At 37.2% G+C, this 23,086-nt stretch overlaps 1 protein-coding gene across 1 annotated transcript in view; it reads left to right on the top strand.

The window, feature by feature from the left end:
• TMTC1 (transmembrane and tetratricopeptide repeat containing 1) overlaps positions 1-23,086 on the top strand; it is a 244,594-nt gene that overhangs the window by 136,154 nt on the left and 85,354 nt on the right. The window contains exon 9 of the mRNA XM_011363119.2: positions 22,704-22,825. Within this exon, the coding sequence (XP_011361421.2) occupies positions 22,704-22,825 (122 nt within the window). The remainder of the gene's footprint in view (positions 1-22,703; positions 22,826-23,086) is intronic.

Raw genomic sequence — 23,086 nt, 5'->3', positions numbered from 1 at the left:
CATTGATTGATTCTAACAGTGTTTTGGTGGAATCTTTAGGGTTCTCTATGTATAGTATCATGTCATTGGCAAATAATGAGTTTTACTTCTTCCTTTTTAATTCAGATGCCTTTTATTTCTCTTTCTTGTCATATTGGTATGGCTAAGAATTCCAATACAATGTTGAAGAGGAGTGGTGAAAGTAGGCATCCTTGTCTAGTTCCTGATCTTAAAGAAAATGCTTTTAGCCTTGTCCCATTGAGTATGATGTTAGCTGTAGGTTTGTCATATATGGCTTTTATTATGTTGAGATATGTTTCCTCTATTCCCACTTTGCTGAGAGTTTTTATCATAAATGGATGCTGGATTTTGTCAAATGCTTTTTATGCATCTATTGATATGATCATATGGTTTTTATCTTTCGACTTGTTAATGTGGTGTATCACATTAATTAATTTGCAGATATTGAACCAACCTTGCATCCCAGGAATAAATCCAACTTGGTCATGGTGTATGATATTTTTAATGTATTGCTGAATTTGGTTTGCTAATATTTTGTTGAGGATTTTTGCATCAATATTCATAAGATATTGGCCTATAATTTTCTTTTTTTTGTAAGATCTTTTCCTGGTTTTGGAATCAAGGTAATGGTGGCCTCATAAAAGGAGTTAGGGAGCCTTCCCTCTTCTTGAATTTTTTGGAATGATTGGAGAAGAATAGGTGATAATTCTTCTTTGAGTATTTGGTAAAATTTGCCTATGAAGCCATCTGGTCCAGGACTTTTGTTTTTTGGGAGGTTTTTGATTACTGATTCTGTTTCATTGGTGGTAATCGGTTGGTTCAGATTTTCTGTTTCTTCTTGATTCATTCTTTGGAGATTGTATGTTTCTAGGAATGTGCCCATTTTATCCAGATTGTCCAATTTGTTGGTGTGTAATTGCTCATAGTATTTTCTTATGATCCATTGTATTTCTGTGGAGTCTGTGGTTATTTCTCCTCTTTCATTTCTGATTTTATTTATTTGATGAGACTGGCTAAGGGTCTGTCAATTTTGTTTATCCTTTCAAAGAACCAGCTCTTGATTTCATTAATCTTTTGTATTGTTTTTCTAGACTCTATTTCATTTATTTCTGCTCTGATCTTTATTATTTCCTTCTTTCTATTCACTTTGGGCTTTGTTTGCTGTTCTTTTTCTAGTTCTTTTAATTGTAAGGTTAGATTGTTTATTTGAACTTTTTCTTGTTTCTTGAAGTAGGCCTGTATTGCTATGAATTTCCTTCTTAGGACTGCTTTTGCTGTGTCCCATAAATTTTGAGTCATTGTGTTTTCATTTTCATTTGTTTTTAGGTATCTTTTGATTTCTTTCTTGATATCATTAATAACCCATTCATTGTTTAGTAGCATGTTATTTAGCCTCCATGTGTTCATGTATTTTCCAGTTTTTTTTCTTGTAGTTGATATCTATTTTCATACCATTATGATCGGAGAAGATAGTTGATATGATTTTAATCTTCTTAAATTTATTGAGACTTGATTTGTGTCCTAACATGATCTATCCTGAAAATGTTCCATGTGCACTTGAGAAGAATGTATATTTTGCTGCTTTGGGGTAAAATGCTCTGAAAATATCTATTAAGTCCATCTATTGTAGTTTATCTTTTAGGCCCATTGTTTCCTTGTTGATTCTTTGCCTGGAAGATCTGTCCATTGGTGTCAATGGGATGTTAAAGTCTCCCACTATGAGTGTATTACAACTGATCTCTCCTTTTATGTCGGTCAATAATTGCTTTATGTATATAGGTGCTCCTGTATTGGGTGCGTATATGTTTATTAGGGTTATGTCCTCTTGATTTTTCTATCCCTTTATTATTATGTAATGCCCTTTTGTATCTCTTATGATAGCCTTTGTTTTAAAGTCTATTTTATCTGATATAAGTATTGCTACTCCAGCTTTTTTTCTTTTTCATTTCCATTTGTGTGAAATATCTTTTTCCATCCCTTTACTTTCAGTCTGTGAGTGTCTTGATCTGAAGTGGGTCTCTTGTAGACAGCCTTTGCATGCGTCTTATTTTCTTATCCTTTTGGTTACCCTGTGTCTTTTAATTGGAGCATTTAATCCATTTACATTTAAAGTGATCACTGATAGGTACATTGTTATTGCCATTTTATTATTCATATTTGTTTTTTCCATTTTCTTTTTTACTCCTTCTCTTTTTACAGAAGACCCTTTAACGTTTCTTGTAATGTTGCCTTGTTGGTGATGAATTCCTTAAGCTTTTTTCGTTCTGGGAAGCTCTTTATCTCACCTTCCATTTTAATCGAAAGCCTTGCTGGGTAGAGTATCCATGGTTGTAGAATCTTGTTTTTCATAACTTTAAATACTTCTTGCCATTCCCTTCTGGCCTACAAAGTTTCCATTGAAAAGTCAGCAGACATTCTTATGAGGGTACCCTTGTAAGTAACCAGTTTCCTTTCTCTTGCTGCTTTTAAGATTCTCTCTTTGTCTTTGACCTTTGGCATTTTAATTATGATGTGTCTTGGTGTAGGTCTGTTTGAATTCCTGTGGTTTGGAACTCTTTGTGCTTCCTGACCTTGTAAGTCTAATTCCTTTGACAGATTAGGAAAGTTTTCTGTCATTATTTCTTAAAATAGATTCTCAATCCCTTTCTCACTGTCTTCTTTTCAGGTACTCCTATTGTTATTGTTATGCTTCATGTTGTCCCAGAGGTCTCTTAAACTATCCTCATTTTTTAAAATTCTTTTTTTGTTGTTCTGATTGGGTATATTCTGCTACCTTGTCTTTCAGTTTGCTGATTCTATCTTTTGCTTCATTCAATCTACTGTTGAATTCTTCTAGTGTATTCTTCATTTCAGTTATTTTATTCTTCATTTTTATCTGGTTCTTTTTTATGGTTCCTGTGTCCTCTTTTATGCTTACTGTCTCTCTGTTGAGGTTCTCATTGTGCTCATCCATTCTTCTCCTAAGTTCATTGAGCATTTTATAATCATTATTTTGAACTCTGTCTCTCGGTAGGTTGCTTTCCTCCATTTCATTTAGCTTATTTCTGGAGTTTTCTCCTGTTGTTTCATTCGTGGCATGTTTCTTTGTTTTCTCATTTTATTAGCCTCTCTGTGTTCATTTATATGTGTTAGGAATATTTGTTTCATCTCTCAGCCTTGGCCAGATGGCCTAATGTAGAATGTGTCCTGTGTGGCCAAGTGGCACACTCTCCTTGATCCCCTATGCTGGGGCTTTGGACATGATCTTTGTGTGGGTTGTGTGTGATTTTTTGTTGTCGCCAAATCTTTCTTGTTTTTAGTACCTCAGTGGATGGGATTAATGCTCAGGCTAATTGTGAAAATTGGCTATAACTACAGGGTAAGAGCTGTTGTGTGGGGGCTGATCCCACTGAGTGGAATTTGCCCTAGAAGACTTGTGTACTTCTTGCAACCATCCTTTGTGTGTACCGCTAATGGGGTTAGGCAGGAGTTGCTCCGTTGTGGTCTGGTGCCAGCCTTCAGGTGCACTGGTTTAGTGGCCCCATGGGAGGGGCTCCCTGGTAGGCCAAGGTCAGCTGCTGCTTTTGATTGGTCAGGGCTACCCAGTGTGAACTAAAAAGAGATCCGCAGATGGTTGTTGCCTGTGCTGGATCTATAGGTAAGTAGAAGACACAACGCTGTAGGCAGCTCTCGATTATCCCCCTTCCCTGACTTATGGCAGTTTAGCAGAGGGACCAGTGCTCCTCAAGGCCTGATACTGCCTGTCACTTGCCTGTAAGTCTCTGAAACTGGATGAGCCCCTGGGTGATGTGCATATTGGGTGGTGCAAGAACCCCGGGAGCCTTCTGGATCTATTGAGTAAATTTTCCCCTGCCACTGCAGTGTTAATTTACATGCCCACGCTGTCTCTGTGGCTCACTGTACAAGTTTCCACTCATAACAAGGTTAACTGCTGCCCACCCTGAACCTAAATGTGCTACCCCAGAGCAAAGGCAGCTGCCTATCAATGTGCAGGGGGCACTTTGTGTACTGGATGGGCCAGGAGCTCAGAGAGTCAAAGGCCGTCAGGCCAATACAGACCTCTGCAATCCCCTTAAGAGATATTGCAGCTTGTACAGGCAGCAGTGGTCTGTCCACAACTGTTTTCTTTGAAATGCGCTTACTGCGCTAGCCAAGGTCTGTTTCCTGCGCTAACTGCTCAAACCCAGAGCCAAGCAGGGCACAAGAGGCTGTTTGTCAATGGGCTGTAGGCATTTTGTGGCTTGGGTGAAATGGGATCTCAGGGAGACCAGGTCGGTTCGACCAATACAGCCTCAGTTTTGCTGCAACTTCTGTGCCTGGGCGTTCCCACTATAGACCCAGATCACAGACCAGCTGCCATCAGGGGCGTTCCCACAGACCCCTGTGCTCCCCAGACAGTGGGAGTTATTGGAATCTCCTCTTCCCTGGGCTGGGACTCTGTGCTGGAGAGCTCCCAGATGAGACCAGGACACCCCTCTCCTTTAAGAGAACCTCTGCAGCATCGCTCTCCCTCCCAGTGATCCTCCACCACCCACAAGTGCTGATCCAGCCCGATTCATTATTTTGCCCCTCCTACCGGCTTCGATGTGGCACCTTTATATTATCAGATGTAGGTGTCATGATCAGCTGAACTTCAGGTGAATCTCCACGTCGATTATTCTATAATTTGGTTGTAATTTCAATGCAATCCTGGGAGGAGAAGAACCCTGCTTTTGCCTAGTTCGCCGTCTTCTTCCTTATTTGACTTTTTAATTAGTATTTAAATAAATTACTTTAAAAAGCTATGAATTCATCAACATGTGTAATAAAAGAACAGGTGTGTTATCTCTCAGTAACCCCCTCCCCAAATCACACCTTCTGAATCCTAGGCTCCTTTGAACATTTGTTCTTATATATTTTTACACTTATTGAAAACAGAAACAAATTCTTTCTTTATAGAAGTAAGTTATGTTAGATGCCATTACAAATTGCAGGCTCTTCCAGGCCACTTCTTCATCTAGATGAAGTACTCCTGTAGGTGAGCAACTCAGAGCAGACGTTTGACTTTCGATAAGCTTTCGTCCAGGATTGAGCAGGAGAACTAGGACATGGAATCTAAGTTTTCTTTCTCTAAAAATAATTTAGAAATTGTTTCTAATTTGTCCTATTTTCAAGGCACGAGAAACAAGACCTCAAAGTATAGTTTATTATTTATCACAAGAATACTCCCTTAACATCTTTGAGAATTTAAATGTAGAATTTGTCTTATTTTGTGCCTCTTCATTTCTTCCTCCTTTTCAGATCCTTTATTCTCTAGGTATGTGTCTGAGTTTATATTACATAACATAGAGAACAATTAAAAAATTTATTATTGGAGTGAATACTTTTTAACAATGAATTTTAAAGTGAACTATTTTCTCTTAACTCTTTGTGTAATGACTCTGTTGGAATACATATAGTATTTAAACCATAAAGTCTGATTACTCCATTCTCTTTTATCAGTAGTGAATGTTTATGCCCCAGAAGAACCATAGGCCGAAAGCACACTTGGAGTTTTCTTTATGTCTCTCACAGACTGTATGTCAGACTGTTGACTTACAGTAACTGGTGATATATATCACGAAAGTAGTCAGTCTAATTTGGATAGTTTAGAGGAGTTAATATCATTGGTCCTATTCTTTATAGGTGTCCTTCTCCCGTGTCCTCTAATGTGATTTTTCTGTATTACGTAGGAAACACCACTAAGTTATATTTAAGTATAATTTATTTGTCATTGACTCTTTGTTATATTCTCACACTGCATCTTGAAAATTTAAGATATTTTTATAGCCTTTATAATCTTGTGACATACTTGTAATAATAAAACCTAAGAGAAAAGGAAGGCAGTTAATAATACCCAGCTTTCCTAACAATGACCTCAAAAATGAGATGTCTTTTGAGAATGAACGTGAGTCAGTGGCGGTCACTTTACCCAAGTATGGGTCTTTCAGAGTTTTTTTTGTTTGTTTGTTTTGGTTTTTTAATTTTTATTAGGGTGTCACAGTGTTGTCCCAATCTATCTATTCAGCCTTTCACACCATTCCCTTGAAACCAAAACAGATCATAGGCCACATCTCTGGGCCCTGGAAAACAAGTCAAATTCTCGGGTCTACATGGGGACGAATCTGCAGCCTGACCAATGGAGGTGACCACCAGTGAAAACTTGGTGAAAGTGGAGAGGGAGGATGGGGGTGAAACTAATGCATTACCTCATTTAGGGGAGATGCTTTGTCTCAGGATTGTCGTGCCTGTTCTTAGCCTAGCCTTCATTAGCCTCTGAGTAAGTCTGAATCATAACCCCCATAAACATACTGAGTAAAAGAAAAGACAGCTCTCTAATGGACAGACAGCTTTTCAACCTTAGATCTCTTTCTTTAAAACCCTCACATATCTCAACACAGAGATAAGATTAGAGTGAGAGCTACTATTGGAAAATGATTATTTTGTCATTGGCATTCTTACCTCCTTCCAAAAAAGACTTGGAGCAGCTTATGGGAAAAAATACAGTACAACGGGATAGACCAGGAGATGGAAAACTTTTTTTTTTTTTTTTTTGCAAAGAACTAGATTGTAAATATTTGAGGCCTTGCTGGTCATACAGTCTACCACAACTATTCAGCTCATCCATGGCAGCATAAATGAGCTGACCCCTGATATAGAACATTGTGCTACCACAGACCCATACAGTTGAACCGAACATGCTTTTGGATTTCTGGAAATTATTTTGCATTTTGTTCAGCCAAATAGTAGGTTAAATTATTATGTGGCACGCAGATTACTGTGGAATAACTCTTTTAAATTCCAGAATAGCCATTATAAAACCTGATAAAATAAGCATGTTGTTTTAATATACCACATGGTAACATAAAATTGAACTTGAGGAATGAAGATTATCTTTAATGATGAATGGCTATTTGCCAATGTTGATTTTTAAAAAAATTTCTGGCCTACTTTTCACTTTTCAGTCCTTATTCTTTGCAAACTCCATGTACTCTATCCTTTTTCTATCCTCAATTCATAAAAATTCTCCACATACTAATATAGGTCCCATTTTTCTAGCTCAATTAGAACCCACCCAGTTTGTCCTACTTTAGGACCACTGCAATCACTGATGGAAGAAGTCTTAATGGTATCTTGACATCGTTCATCTGTCCATGACCATGAGTGCTGTGGGAGTAGCCATTCTCTGGGATGCCTCTCTGTGTCAAATTGGCTAGACCAGTTGTCCCAGCCTCTTCTGACTGTGCTCAGCTGGCTTCTCTACTTGCCATCTTTTTACTTATGCTGATAACATCCTGCTGCTTGGGTCATAGTTTTCTAGTCAGTAGCTGTAGGCAACTTTAACCTTAGACTATACTCTAAAACTGAGGTTTTTATTTATATGATTTTTCCAATGAGAGTTTTAAAATGAGCTTACCACTTCATCAGACACAATGTTGGAAAATAGAGAAGTTGGCTTCGCACTGTACTCTAAAATGGAACAGATTTACAGATCCATTGTCACTGCTTTTCCCACATACTTTTATGTCATTGCTTTGCTATATGTGATACAAACTGTGACTTAACGTTCTGTCACCCTAATTCCACTTGGTCATCTACTTTAAATTCATGACCACAAACCTCAAGTAGGGGCCAGACCCCTCCATGTTAGCGGCAGTCCAGGTGTGCACATGGAGAAGCGCTGCCCAAAGTTTCAGATCAAGAGTCCTGAGGCTAAGAGGAGGAGAGGCTGTGGGGTGGAATGATTGGCACTGAGCAAAGTCTGAGGCCAGGTTCTGCCATAGACCATCTGTGAGCTCACCTTATTTAGCTTGTTCCTGCTCATAGTGTAGAGTCACTGGGAGGTTGAACCAAAGCAAGCCACCGAAGACACTTGGCACAGTGACTGGCATGTGGGAAGCACTGAGTACCTGTCAGCTATCTTTACAGTCTTTGTTATCATCATCGCCATTTTCATCATCACCATCATCATGAAATTGTCACAGCATAATGTCAGGAGCACAATAAGGGCTCCTGTTTCCACTTAGAAAAACATAATCCAGTTGACTGCTTTTTTTGGTTCTATATATTTCAATTTACAATCATGCTTTACATGATCATGCTTTAATGCTACTCAAGATTAATCCTGCCCTCCTAACCTTCTTTTATACCTCATCCTAAGTAACAAGTTAAATTCTTGACCTAAGAGCTAATGGTAGTAACATATTTTCAAGTTTTTAATGTTTAGCATATTTTGGAATTTGGAAATAGGTACGTTCAAGTATAACAGAGGGGCAGGATCCTAACAAAACTACCCTGTTAGTTAAAAAAATGAAAAGAATGTTTATCAAGAGAAAGAAAATAGTGGCACATATTACTAACTTATTTACAATTGAACATTAGAGTTGTCACCTAAAACTCAAAACTATAAACATAGTATAAACATATTTAAAGTTATTTAAAAGCATAGCAAAAGTAGGCAGGATATAAGAAAGTAATCACTTTTCTGGTTGTTTTTTAAATTTACTATCATTGCTGGATTTCTCCATTCTACTCAGTGGTGAGTATTTGAACAAAATAGACACTAGGAATGCAACTGAAAATCAGAGGCCCTTGAGTGGGGTCCTCCCAAGACATTCCTTTTTGTCCATTATACATATGTCACCTGTGAAGTCATTCTCATCATGCTGGATCTGAATCTTATGCAAACCCTTCTTCTTCATTTCTATGTAATGTACAATTCAGTTGTACCTAGGGTGCTCTGCTTGGCTTTTGGTCTAGGCCTGGCAGGAGTTTTCCATATCATTAAATAGTTTGTTTTATTCTTTGCCTTCACAGGGCAATTACACTTTCACAAGTCACATTTTTTAATAAGAAAATGGTTTACCTACCCCGCTGGTGTTTATACCTTAGTTGGAAGACTCACTGAATTTATTAATGGAAGAATTAGTTGCATAATGGAAAAAGGGGTTTTCGAACATCAGTAACAGCTTTATTTCTTGATTATATCCTTTATGATTCTCAGCAAGATTTCATAGTCAATATTACTACTTGCTCTTACTCAAAGTAATTGCTACCTTTTGAGTGATAATCTTAATTTTTAACTTTTTATTTCTTTTAACTTTATGATTCATATTCTCATAAAAGCGACTGATTACCACTTAGCCTTACAATGCTTCTGATTGTTTTTAAACTCTTAAAAAGGTCAAAAGACAATTTTTGTAACTCCTGGAGCCATTCTGTCCTTATTATTTTCATTAAGAACATAAAATTTCTGTTTAAAGGATCATACCTTTTTCTATCTTTGTTTTAAGAAAACAAAGAAATATATAATTAGGACTCTCAGAGATAAAAGCAGCTAAAACAAGTCCATTGGAAATTACCTATTATATTGGAAAATACAAAGGAGACTGAAGTGATTGATTGCCAAATTCTTAGGTGGTTTGCTATAAGTACAATACCCAATGAGCCTATAAATTGATGGCAAGTGTGATAAATACAACCTGGAGAAAATCAACCTCCCCATAAAAAACCCTAAAATTCCTTATTTTTATACACGCTTTAGCTAAATAGGCAAATAGAGTATTAGAAAGAAAGCAAGTTTGTATGTAATATGAGCTTTAATGTTTCTATATCTACATTATTACACATCAGTATGCTGATAATAAGGTCTTCAAACTTCTTTCTGACCTGAAACATAATAAGAATAAATAAAATAATAGATATGGTACCTGGGATTGTTTAGGAATAAAAGTGCCACATAAATGAATTTACACATGGATGTCTCAAATTTGGCATCCCAAAATTTAACTCCTGAATGTACACGTTGTTTCCCTGACATTGTTTTTTCACCCCAGTTCATTCTACTAGTTACCCAAACCAAAATTCTTGGGATTTCCTTGTGTCTTCTTTGTCTCTCTCTTTCATTCTTATCAAATCCATCAATAGATCCTGTCAACTATACTTTTAAAATAAATTTAGAATCTGACAACTTCTCTCCAACTTCATTGTTATCCTTCTGGTCCAAGCCATCACCATTTCTCACCTGGATTATTGCCGTAGCTGCCTACCTGGTCTCTCTGCTTCTGCCTTTGTGCTAGTGGTCCACTCTGTTCTCAACACGGTGACCAGAAGGAGTCTTTTAAAATGTAAGTCAGGGTCTGTCCCTCGTGCTTAGAATCTTCCAGTGGCTCCTTATTTCTCTCAAAGTAAAAATCATAACCTTTATAATGGCTTAGAAACTTCTACGTGTTCTGCACTCCCACCCCTACCCCATTACTTGTCTTGTTGCTTCCTGAGCTCATTTCCTACTGAGAAATGAGTTCTGTGGCTGACTCTTTCATCTCCTGCAAGTCTTTGCTTAATTACCACCTTCTCAACAAGGCCTACCCTGATCACCATGTTTAGAATTGCAACCCACTTCTTGCCCATCTTATATGGCAGATACCCCTTACTAAGTATTGCAGCGCTCTCTCTCTCTCTCTTTCTCTCTCTCTCTCTCTCTCTCTCTCTCTCTCTCTCTCTCTCTCTCTCTCTCTCTTTCTCTCCCTCTTAAAGAGCAGAGATTTGCGTATATGTTTTGCTAACTGATGTGTTCCAAAGAACCTAGAATACTGCCTGGAAAATACAAAAGAGACAGAAGTTATTGATTGCTAGAGATCACCTATAAACATGATGCTCAAAGAGACTATAAAGAGATGGCAACAATATGTATTTGTTGAATGAGTGAATAATCTGTGATCATGTTTTACCAAAAGAACCACTGCAGAGGATGGGAAGGTTTTCGGGAATGCTTTGTCAAGGCAAATGAATTGGGGGCAATGTCTCATAGCACTCTCGATGCTCCTATACTTTCTATGTCTCTCAACAGGCAATAGGGGACTGAATAGCATGACCAGTCACAGTCAATAGCCACATATATAACTGTGTAATGGAAATGGAAACTGGTCTTAAAAGTCACCAAAGTATTTAGAGACAAGCAGAATAACTTTGTAGGGAATGGGTAGGTATAGAATGGTATACTTGGAGAGGAAAAGCCTAATGGAAAACAGTAAGATAGAATATCAGATATTTAATTTATTGACCACTCACTGCTTTCAAACAATATACCGACTATGGAAAACGAACATGAATAAAACCCAGTAGCTGCCTGGAAGAGCTTGGTTTTCTCCACTTCCATTCTATTCTCACCACCCACCACCTTTGGAAGAACTAGCCTTTTGAACACAGATATGATCTAAACATGCCTCTGATCTGCCAAGAAACCTTTCTGCTCTCAGCACTTATCTTCCCTAGAGCCAAGACGATGGTGTTAGATGGCTTAATAAAGTTCTATAAATCTATAGTGATTTTTATGTGGAAAATGGCAGCCAGCTAGTCTACGTCTATCAAGGATGAACAACAGAAAATGTGTTTCAACTGTAGCATGAAGGCTGTAGCTGAAGCGCAGGGAAAATTTTCTGTTTCTATACAGAGAGATGATTTTTGGGGGGACATGTTATAGAAACTCCTAAGGTAGAAACTTTAACTTCGTTCTGCTTGAGCATTTTATACCAACACTTCTCAAAACTTGTTCTGGCATCACACAGATCTAAATAAAGAGTGCATTTCAGAAACACTAGGTTTTAAAAAGTTAAACTTTCTTTTTTTACTGGAGGATTTCACAAAGCCTTTACTGTGTTCTAAACAGCCTTGTGAGTTTCCAAATGGGATGTATAGTAAATGGCATTTCTCAAATATATTTGAATTTGAAACCCTTTTGGGGGGCTTCTTGCAGGACTAGTGTTTCTGTAACATGCTTTGGAAGATATTGATGGAGACATGTGAAAGTGGGTGGATAAGAACTTTGTAGTTTATTCTTGCTGTCTTATTAGTCCTTCAGAAACAATGGCCACCGCCATAGCATGAACAAAAGCATTTTTATATTATCATCCCTTTAGCAATACTCCATGAAAAAGAATTCCTTTTAAACCATTTATTTTAGAGTTAGAGTTTCCAACCAGTCAATAGCAAGTGAAAGTTAAGACCTTGAAACAGATTCATGGAATCATGTTATTCGTTGTATTGAAGCTGATTAGAAATAACTAGAAATGCATATGTGGGTGTTTGATACAATGACTGTGACTGCTAAGACTCATGATGGGATAAGGATGCTATGTGGCCATCCATAAAACCTTGTAGTTTGAGGAAGCAAATATCACCTAGAATAGCTGATTCACAGGTATATGAAGTGACAGTTTCCAAAGTAAGACTGAAATGACATTGCACATCTCTCTCCACATGTAGTTTGCCTTGTGACTGGAGAAAGTTAAAAACTGAAACTTTATCTGCTTAACTGTTGATTTAAAAAGAAAATTGACAGAGTATTCTATGTTACCTGAGTAGAAAGTGAGCTGTTCTTACCTCAAAATATAGTTCCTTTCATGGAAGATTCCTGTAGGAAAGCTGGGGGACAGAGAAGAGACTTCCTCAAGCCTCTCGATTAGCCCATGTGTGACTGTTTGCTAGTAAATGATTGTACTTTAGGCAAAATTTCATCTAAAACTTCCTTTAATTTTTGTAGCCCATCTGACTCTAATTGTAAGAGGTCGTCATCATTTACAGAAGGATCTGGCAACTTTGAATGGCCAAGCTGGCTTAGGCAGTTTGTGACCCGGGACTCTGGCATTTGGTATTAGAAAGTGATTAATTGGGAAGAACATTTATTAATGTCAGCCTCCCTGACATTGCTTTGACATTCTCTGCATTCCAGGGGACCGCGGTCTCTTTGATTTAGGTGACTGGATGGTGAACTCTAGTTTTCCGCCTATTACAGATTTAGGTGGTCGCTATGACAATGTCTTCACTTGGGAACAATTCAATGCCAAAACTTGTTGGAGAAACACTTTTTTATCCTTTGTTTTTTCTCTCTAAAACAGTTTTTTCCTATTATCTTGTAAGAATTTTCCAAGGGAAAATGATTCCCAATTAGGGATTCTGTGGTCAAATTCTTGCTTTTATCTTTATGTCACACCTCATACATACATATCATATTAAGCTGCTTCTCTCTTATATACACTTTAGAGGTTTGCGTTGTTACTATTTGGTGGAAAACAGTCCTAATAAAACAATAATAATAGGTATTTAAATGTCTGAACTCAAAAATTACAAGGATTTGATACTATTTTAAAACCTAGAGCCTTTATATTCATCCTTTGCTACATTCATTAGTTCATTAAATTTTCCCTTTTAAGTTGTGTAATAGGCTGTTTGAATATATAGTCAAAAGTGAAGGAAGAGTATTATTTAATCAAGTCAGTTTTTTGGAAAAAGAGCTTTTTAACAACTTCTGGTGAAACAAAATGATCCCCCCAACTTTTATCACTATATGTTTCAGAAGTAGGAAAGTGGGTCTTATCCAATGAGATGCAATATATTTTGATTATAGAAGATACTTTGATTTTGGATGGGTGCATTAACAGATAACGGGAATCAAATCCGCTATTAATAGTAGTTCCTCCAGAAGCTCAAGTATACAAGTAAATCTCACTTTTTTTTAGCTATTAAGAGAGAAGTTTATTAAGTCCTTTATTACTTATATTATATTAATATAATATACTTACATATAACCTTGAAGTAAGCCAAACATTACTCTGTAATTTGTTTGATAAAGTATAGTGAATTATAGTCTTTAAGAAATGCTGTTCTAAAGTATTTGGATCTTTACTGTGTGGAACTGTGGGATTTTTATGTTTTTTTTTTCTTTTTATTCATTTTAGATTACAGAGGGAAGGGACTGTCTTCTGTATGACAATCCCAAGTGGGTAGATGAATCATATTTTTTAGCGAGTGTGACTCATTGTATAAAAAAGTAAAATATCTTGTCTCTTAACACAAAAATAACTCTATAGTGTCCTGCTTTGGAAAGTTTTGACAGAGAGACCTCTCCTTAACAAAAATATTTGAACAATAATCATAGGTAGAAGACTTCTGCCAGGCATGTATATTTCCATAGGAACAAAACCATGTACAAAAATGAATCTAACTTTCCTCTGTCTCCTTTCCCCTTCATCAAAGCTCAATTCACTCATGACTTCACTGGCATGGTTAAATCTATCCTGGCTTTTAATTTAATTCTTACAGAGGGGGAAAAGTGGTTAATCATTGCTGCTTCCCTCCCGCACTAGGTCACCTTATTAAGTTATAGTTCTTGACCTAGAATTCTTTGACATTACTTGTGTCACCTCCATTTTGCCAGCCAGACCTGGATGAGATGAGTATGATCCAAGACTTGAGCGACCCACTCCCTACCCCTCCTACCTTCTGCTCTAGATAGACACAAGACTAAGCTTCTACTGACATTTTCTCTCCTTTGTTCTCATAAGCACCCTGTCTACCACTGACCCTCCTCTGGAAGGACCTCCCCTGAATCTAGGAATGTCTAATGGGGTTCCTGGTACCTTCTCCCAGTTCTTCCTTTCTCCTGAGTCCACCCAGCTAGCTTCGATATCAACACATATGAACACATATCTCTTAGAGCAACACCATTATTTTGATTTTCCAAATCTACCCTCCTGAGTGAATTCCATGTGTGTATGTGTATGCGTGTGTGTATGTAACAGATATATTTCAAAATTAAATACTTATATCATAGTGTGACATTTCTGGAAGATATATACATAAACAGTTCATAGATAAATAGTTGATATTAGAAATGGAAGCTTATAGCAATAACAATTTACAGAGCACGTGTAGATTAAAATTTGGAAAGCCTCTGTCCCATTTAGCTGTCCATTTAGCTCATTCATTATGCCTCTATGTTCACTAGAATGTGAATGTTCTCTTATTTTCCTTACTAAGAAGGGCAGTTTCATCACAGTATTTAATTTTGTATATCAAAAATAATCATTATCTTCTTCTCAAGGCTTCTCAAAATAACTTGACTTATAATTCAATAACTAAGATCAGTCAAATTACTGTTATCCTCTTGTGGCTGATGGACATGGATATATCTATTCTTTAAGAAGCTGTCAGATTGAGCATTTGGACCATCTGAAATCACTCATAAAAATAGAATACTTGACAAGGAACACATTCTGTGCCACATATCCTGCTGATCCCTGTATACTTATATCCTGCTGATCCCTGTATACTTTAGAATACTTGTGTCTGAATTTATCTGGCAAAGTGAATCAATGGTGCCCTCTGTTACAGGCCTCAGTGAGATTTTCTAGATTATCACAGCAATACCTTGCTTGGCAACCTCCAAATTAGTGACTCTTATCTGTTGTCAATGTGTTTCTGTGACAAAACCAGAAAGCAGCAAAGGGCTGAAATCTGCCCCCTCCCTGCACACTTGACTTTCGCTTTAGATTCCGTGTAGGCTGTGAAAAAAGGACAAGCTTGCAGTGAACCAGACCTCAGTTTGAAATTCTTGTTTCTCACTAATTGGATCAACTTAGATAAGTGTCTTAAGCTCTCTGAGCCTCAATTTCCTCATCTATAAAATTGGGGATAATTACCTACATCCTAATATTATCATGAAATTCCAGTGGGACAGTTTAAGTAAAGTGTCTGGCATATGGTATGAATGTAACAGCTATTTGTTTTTTCTACATCCTCTACCATTTGCCACTTACCAGGTGGCTTTTATTGGCCCCTCCACATGTCTCCCTCCCATAACACACATAAAATAATTTCTAAGTTCAACATGACTTCAGAATAGATCTTATCTTGCCCCTTCCTTCCATCTCTCTGGTCTTTCTCACTCTTTTTATTAATACATAACTTTCTGGTGCCTTTTCCATTTTTGTTCAGAACCACTGATAGAGATGAAAAAAGTTCATTTCTCTGACTTCTCTCATTTCTCCATAAATTCCTGTAATAGTTTAAAAAAAAAATGTTTCTTCGGCAACATTTTTCTAATTTACTTAATTTTTATAACTCCTTACTAGTGCTCGATTAATTAAGTGAATGGTGTTTTGCACTAGATTGATATTTTCCAATCATGTCACTTCTAAAAAGCCTTTTAAAAGATTTTTGCTCTGAATTTTCTTTAAACATTTAAAACACACCTATGCAGAATGTAACATACATTTCCAAATAACATTAGGAATTAGTCTAGTCTCAATTAGAGAAAAGCAATCTGGGAGCTTCGCTCTTCCACCCGATTTAACCCTGAAATATAATTGTGTGCTCTTGTGAGATGAGAGGTTCCAATTTCAGGAACCAGTGTTGGCATGAAGATTCAGACTGGTAATTAAAAACAAGCCAAACAAAAATTTTTGTGCAAAAAATGAAGTCCAGAACCAAAGACCTGAAATTGAAAATGTCAGTTTATGAATGCTCTGATTTTAATCTGCCTTCGGCTATCTGTTCATTAGCTCATCTGGCAGTGTTTCTTGGTAAAGAAAGTTTGGCATGGAAAAGAGCTGTGTTTAGATTGGCTCAGAGAAGACAGAGTGTACAATCTACTTTTGTCTCTGAGGGGGTATAATTTCTTCATTCATTTCCCCTTTTACATTTTTTTCTCCCCATGCATTTGTGAGTAAATTTTAGAGCGCATGAAAGTGAGGAAATGATATCACCAGCTCGAGCCAAGCAAAGTGTGGGTTGGCAGCTATGCTGTCGAGACTTTGAACCGAAGCCATTTTCTGTCCCAGTTCAACTTGTCTCATTGCTTTCAGACTAAGGAGAAAAAAATGCAAGCAGTACCTTTCCATGCTTATATTTGAGATGTAAATTGTGTTCATGTCATGGAAGGACTGTCCTTAAACCTCTTGCAGAGTGGCATTGTGACCAGTGGGACTAACTCGAGGCTCCAGTTAAATATATTATCATCAAGGAATTTGGCAGCTATGACTGAAGCTCTGAGAATCAGCTTCCAATTTTTCTTATTCTCTCTACTCTTAAGACAGTCCCCAAATTCCTCTTGCCTTCTGCATTGCTTTTATGGAGTTCAGATTATAGATCTTATTTGAGTCCTAAGAAGTAATCTGTTGCATTTCATATCACAATAGAAGTACAAGTTCAAGACTTCCTCTTCTCCAACTCTCGAGAGATTGGTCTCAATCTCATTTACCAGATAAAAATCTCTCTCACATTGGTATTTGTCTTTAATGTTTTTATACAACATTAAAATTTTTCTGTAATCACAATGGCCTTAAAAAGGGTGGGTCATCCAAGGGCTGAAACAGAATGGACATACAACAGTGTAAGGATAGAATCCAGTCAAGAGTGGGCTAGAGCCAGCTCCTGTCAGCTCACAAGGGCCTGAGTTCTGTCCCTTCTTTGGAGTTCACATCTCTGCTTCCATCCCCATACTCTCACTCTGAGCTAAACTATCAGTCAGTGTCCTGGCAGGAAACACATGGTGCAGCCAATGGGATGATTGAAAAGTTTATGAAGAGACCATGTTCAGTGTTGTGGGTAGGGTTAGTGGAGCCAACATGCAAAATGACACCCAACAGATGGCTTGTCACCAGTACCAGGTGAGAGCTATAATTATGGAGAAGAGCCCCAGATAGGAACTATGCCTGTAGATAGGCAAACTGAACCAGCACCAGACAGGGGTAGAAGAAGGAGGAGATATAAAATTCGAAGAAAAACACAGACAACAGTAAAGATCAGGTAGACGATAGAGCAGCCCAGAGGGAATAAGTTCAAGGAACATTTATGCAAAGCTCAGACAGAATCCTATTGCCCCAAACAACCCAACTCATTCTGTCCTTCTTTCTCCAGTTTGGCACTTCACTTTCTGGTATTGAAAGCATCCTGTTTGGCTTCTGAGTTAGTGTTTTGAGACCAGTTCTCCATCTATTTGATGGATTCTGTATTATTATCAGTCTTGAGAGTATCTAAGGCCTTTGCATTTTCAAAGTTCAGGATATTTTAAACAAACCTGAGCCTCTGATTTGCTCAAATGGAGACTCACTGATGTATTTCATGTGGACAGCAATAGGGGTGTTGGACCACAGAAAATTTCTTAAAATGTACAAAAGCAGCACAGCAAGAGCCCAGGTCCTCAAGTTTTGCAGGAAGTACACCTACAGATTTGTGCAGCCTTGAAGACTGTTTCTAATGGTAATAGATAACTATTTCGAAAGGTAATACAATAACCTTCTATTGTATTGAAGACTTCTATTGAAGACTATTTCTAAAGGTAATACAATAACCTTCTGGCAATTTTGCTGATTGTAATTACAGATATTTGTGAAGGGCCCAAAGGTCTAAGACATATGAGAGTTTGCAACAGGAATAAATCTTCCACAGAGTTGTTGTGAAGATTAAATTAGAATTTATTTAAACTTACACAGATTGCAGGGTTAAAATTTGGGAGTCACTAAGCCAGAGGATAAACCAAGCTCACTGCCCAGCTCAATGGTGATTCCTGTCGAGGAATGCATAGTCTAATGGAGGAAGTAGACCTATAAACAGATACAAAAGAAGGGCCTAATAAGAAAGCAGCCATGCCAGTTGTCAGCTTGGCAAATGCCTTACTCCTAGGTCTGAAGAGCTTTGCTGCCATCAACTTCCCTGGATTGATAAATAGGACGCAGACAGCTAGGGCCTAGAGCTGCCGAATATATCTTAGGATCGAACTGCGCTGTACGTAGAACTATGAGAACGTGCTTACACTCTAAATGCACTGTACACTTTATCTGAAACCTGTTTAGAGGTAAGGGAGAATATGATAATAGTAATAATGATGATAATTACTATAATGAGGTCTCTTCTCTGGCTCTCTGGAAGGGAACTGCCTGCAGTGGATATTGTCTGTGTTAAGTGGGACAGGGCGGAGTCCTCTTCTCATGACCACATAATGCTGTCCACAGTACATGTGTATATATCTAAGTCTGTGTGTATGTGTGTGTGTGTTTGTTTATGTATGTGTCCTCCTCTGTGACCAGTGCTTTGCAAGGTGAACTGGGAGTTATAAGGGAAGGGGATAAACCATAGCTACCAGGCTAGACTTGAATTATAGAGCTAGATTTCTTTGGAGGTAATTAACGGTTCTGAGAAAAACTTTAGCTACTTGGTCAGATACATTGCTGTGCTGATAGCAGCTGAGAGACTCTCTGGGACCCTTAAGAGGAGTGTTAAGAGATTTTTACCCCTTCTAACCTAGGGAGCTGTTTCTTTGAATCCTCCTAAGCGAGAAATAAAATCAAAACTAACATTATTATAGTGATTCTCTCACACATTTTTCCTACAAATACAATAGCTATCAGTGCTCTTTCTTCTGTTTAACTGATCACCAAATTAAAGCTCAGAGAATTAAATTAATTTGTCTGAAGTTACACAGTTAATCAGATAAATAACATGTATTATTAATGGCTATATTATTAGCTCTTTTAATTTTCATGTCTTTTCACCCCACAGTGTAATTTGGAATAAGCAAATTCTATTTGCTTCTTTTTCTAGAATAAATGCACTTCGTATACTTTGGAAAATGCCACAGATTTTCTTTTTGTCCCCCACTCATATTTTATTTGCATTTCATCTGACTCTATTAGGCTGAAATAAGCTATAAATTATTTAGACAATATTATCAAATCTCTGATCCACAGGATGCAAACTTGGATTCCCTCCCAGTCTTTCTCATTCTAGGAAATCCATCCACATCCATGACATATTTTTTTTTTTCCCTAACTTTCTGCTTGGCTCATCAACTGACAGTTTAAAGAAATATGATTTTGAATATTTTCTATCTCTCTTGACTGAATGAGGAGGAGGGAAGACAAAGGATATAATCATGAATTTAATTTGAGAATAAAGAATTTTTTCATGAATATTATTTTTCTCAAAATAAAATAATAAAACTTCATTGAGTTTGGGTGCAGTGCCAGTCTTCAGTCGAATATTTTAAAAACAAAGAAAAACACAAAAGGGAGCACTAAGGAGTGGTAGCCTCTAAACCTACAACTCACAACTACAATACTATGGACTTTCGTTGATCAAGAAATTTTTGTGATGATCCAGCCCTCTGAGCCGTGAGTCTCACTTGTCTCATTTTATAGTTTAGGCATGGGAGGGCTAATTACATGGCCCTCAAGGTGACTAATAGTGCATTGGTGGCAGGGCCACAACTTGAATCTAGATATCAACTCCTGGACACCAACTTGCTTTTCTTTCTATTACATGTAGCTCCCTGTTGCCTCTAGGTGAAGGTCAGCTCCACACAGGGCATACAAAACCTTCATGATTTGTCATCCACCAACATGTACGGTTTTACCCTGCTTTGTATATTCTGGAATTTGCCTAGCTGTGACTACCTCCCATCACAACCACCATAAAATTTGCCTTGCAAGAATTCACTCATTTTTCAAACTCAGATTGTCACCTCTATTAGAAAACCCTCTCTACCTTCTTTCCTTCTCACATCCAATTTTCTCTCTCGTCTGGTACATTGTTTCACTTATTGATTTATTCAGCTAATGTTTCTGAGCATCCACTAAGTGCCAGGAGGCACTGAGCTAAGCATAATCCATGAACCAGTGAACACAATTGGCCAGCTCCCTGCCCTAATGGAGTTTACAGTCTTAGTGGAGACACTTAAGACAGTAAACAGACAGATAAATATGTCATCACAACTAGGATGATCCCCATGAAGGAAATAAATACTGTTCTTGGGGCCTGAAGTGGTGAGCATGATAGAGATCCTGCCCACTTCAGGGGCTCAGTGAATGAGGAGGGAGGCAGGCACAGAACTGGGTGACTCCTGTCACCTGATGCCTGCCTTCTCCCAACCTAATGGCAGGTGAAGCACTCAACAGTTCTGTTGAGTAAAGGACTTAAACATATGCCCACCACAGTAAGGAAGATGGCCTTTGGTCAGATGGGAAGTGGTGATATTGGAAGTGTGAAGGCAATGCCTCATTCAGATCCCTAGTGAGGGCTCTTTAATAACTGAGATGAGGGGCAGGGAAGTGGCTTAGGAGATAAAATACTAGCTAGGGATGTGGAGAGTGGCCCAGTTGGTGTTCTGTTTCTAACATTATTCCTTTTAATTCTGTAGGATTAACATATAAGAAGTATTAAATTTTCTTTAGAAATTTCTAAGAGAAGACAGGTGAATTTTTTTTTTGTAAAAAGTTTTTAAGCTTTGAAAAGTTGAAAGAAGTATTCAATTACCTTCAAAAAATGAAAGTTCACCTATAAGAATTGAACATCAACTTCATATTGAATAGTAAGCATTGAGTTCATGAGGAACACTGGACAAGACACTCATTCTCTGGGATTTATTTTTAATTTTAGCAAGAAATACTTGCTCTTGATGTCATAAGATTTTTATGAAGGTGTTTATTCTTTTTTAATTATGTAAACTTTAAGTTCTTGAACTGAAATGTACTTTGTAAACTCAAAGTATAATCTAAATTGCAAAGATAACTTGCAGCTTTTAAATATAATGAACTTACTACTTTTCTCACCTATTTTTTCTCAGTTTTACAGGATCATAGAAATATAACATTATTGCATCCATTAGAGTTGAAGGCTTATTAAACAAACTTTTTTCTCTTTTTCTTTCATCTTTTAATTCTAAAGAGTACGGTTCCTTTAGGTAAAAATCGAGGTCATTACTTACAGACCATTAACTACTTAAGGGAAATTGTCCAAATTACATTTATTCATATGGAATTCCTCTCAGAAATTTTATTACTCTATATGTTGTAGTCAAAAAATAAATAAAGATTTTAATAAAATCCAGGCAACAAATATCTCAAGATGTTTAAAATCTTTTACTTTGTAAACTTAAAGTATTAGTAGTTTATATTAGGATGTCTTATTTATATTTTTGAAATTCTTTTATTTAGTCTTTTACAATTATTAAAAGTAATAGACTATCTAAAATGTTCATAAGAAACTTTTAAAACTGTAATATGGAAAGTTCTTGGTTTTTAAAAAAATTTTTTAAAGAAAAAATACCACTCAATACATTAGGGTTTATTTTAAATAGGCCTCTCTTCAAATGTGTTCAAGTTGTATATACTCATGGAAATACAAACTACTCTTTTCAGTGTCCATTATACCATGTTATTAGTAATAAACAGAATTTTTTTCTGTGAACTAAAAGTGACAGAAAAATCTTTACAAATTAATATGTACAATATTACAGAAAAATGCTTTGTCAATTTAAAGAGTTATTATTGTAATGAATTTTGATTCCAAAAAGTTTCATGGGATAAATAGTTACTTGGCTTAATTCGAAACTCCTAAAAACTCCTTAGCTTGGTGCCCCAAATTTTACCATTGGCATTTAATTTTTTTATTCTAGGCCCTGCTTCTCTTGGTGGCGGTGGCATGTGTGTTTCATATACTCTGTTTTGGGGATGACATTTAATTTTCCATGATGCCTTAGTGAGCTTGAGTCTATCTGTTGCTTTGCTCCCTGGAAATGAGTCGCCTAGGGTGACGGGGATTCTGAAAGGGACCAAGACCAAGAAGCAGAGCTAGAACCAAGTAGCCCAGAACAAAGAGTAATGGACACTGATCATATTATATGAATATCAGATGCTTCCGGGTGGCGAATGTGTATTGGGTACTTGTGAATATTTTGACATGCCAGAGGTTTTAGCCTGAGGGCTTTCTCTAATAAATTCAACATACTGATCATTGGTCTAATTTATTCATTCTTTCCATGAGAACTTGAAAACGAAAGAGATGGTTAAATGCTGACTGAAGTAGAATTAAACCAAAATTAATTTGTCCTTCACTATTGTGTGTTTCAGAGACTGGAGCACAAGGAAGTTTTAGTGGGCTTGTTGTTCCTGGTTTTCCCGTTCATTCCAGCCAGCAATCTCTTCTTCAGGGTGGGTTTTGTGGTGGCTGAGAGAGTCCTTTACATGCCAAGGTAATTACTGTTCATGAGTTCCTCTTTATGAGACCTGCTCTCTGTCACCAACACTGATAGTTCCAGAGAGACAGTGCTTTGGTGTATTGCAATGAGATCCTTGTGGAGCCAAGGTGCTTATTACCTCAGCTTTAAAAGGCTGAGGCCACAGAGAAGGTTGAATGAGCACAAGTTTGCACTCATTCACTCTAGTTTACAATGGCTAACGTCCAGTTGAAACCTGGACAATTAAATGTGAAACATTGATTGGAATATATTCAT

Source organism: Pteropus vampyrus, unplaced genomic scaffold (assembly GCF_000151845.1).
Source record: "Pteropus vampyrus isolate Shadow unplaced genomic scaffold, Pvam_2.0 Scaffold82, whole genome shotgun sequence".
Classification (NCBI taxonomy): domain Eukaryota; kingdom Metazoa; phylum Chordata; class Mammalia; order Chiroptera; family Pteropodidae; genus Pteropus; species Pteropus vampyrus.
Note: the sequence above shows the minus strand (reverse complement) of the source record. Positions and strands in the feature narration are given on the sequence as shown.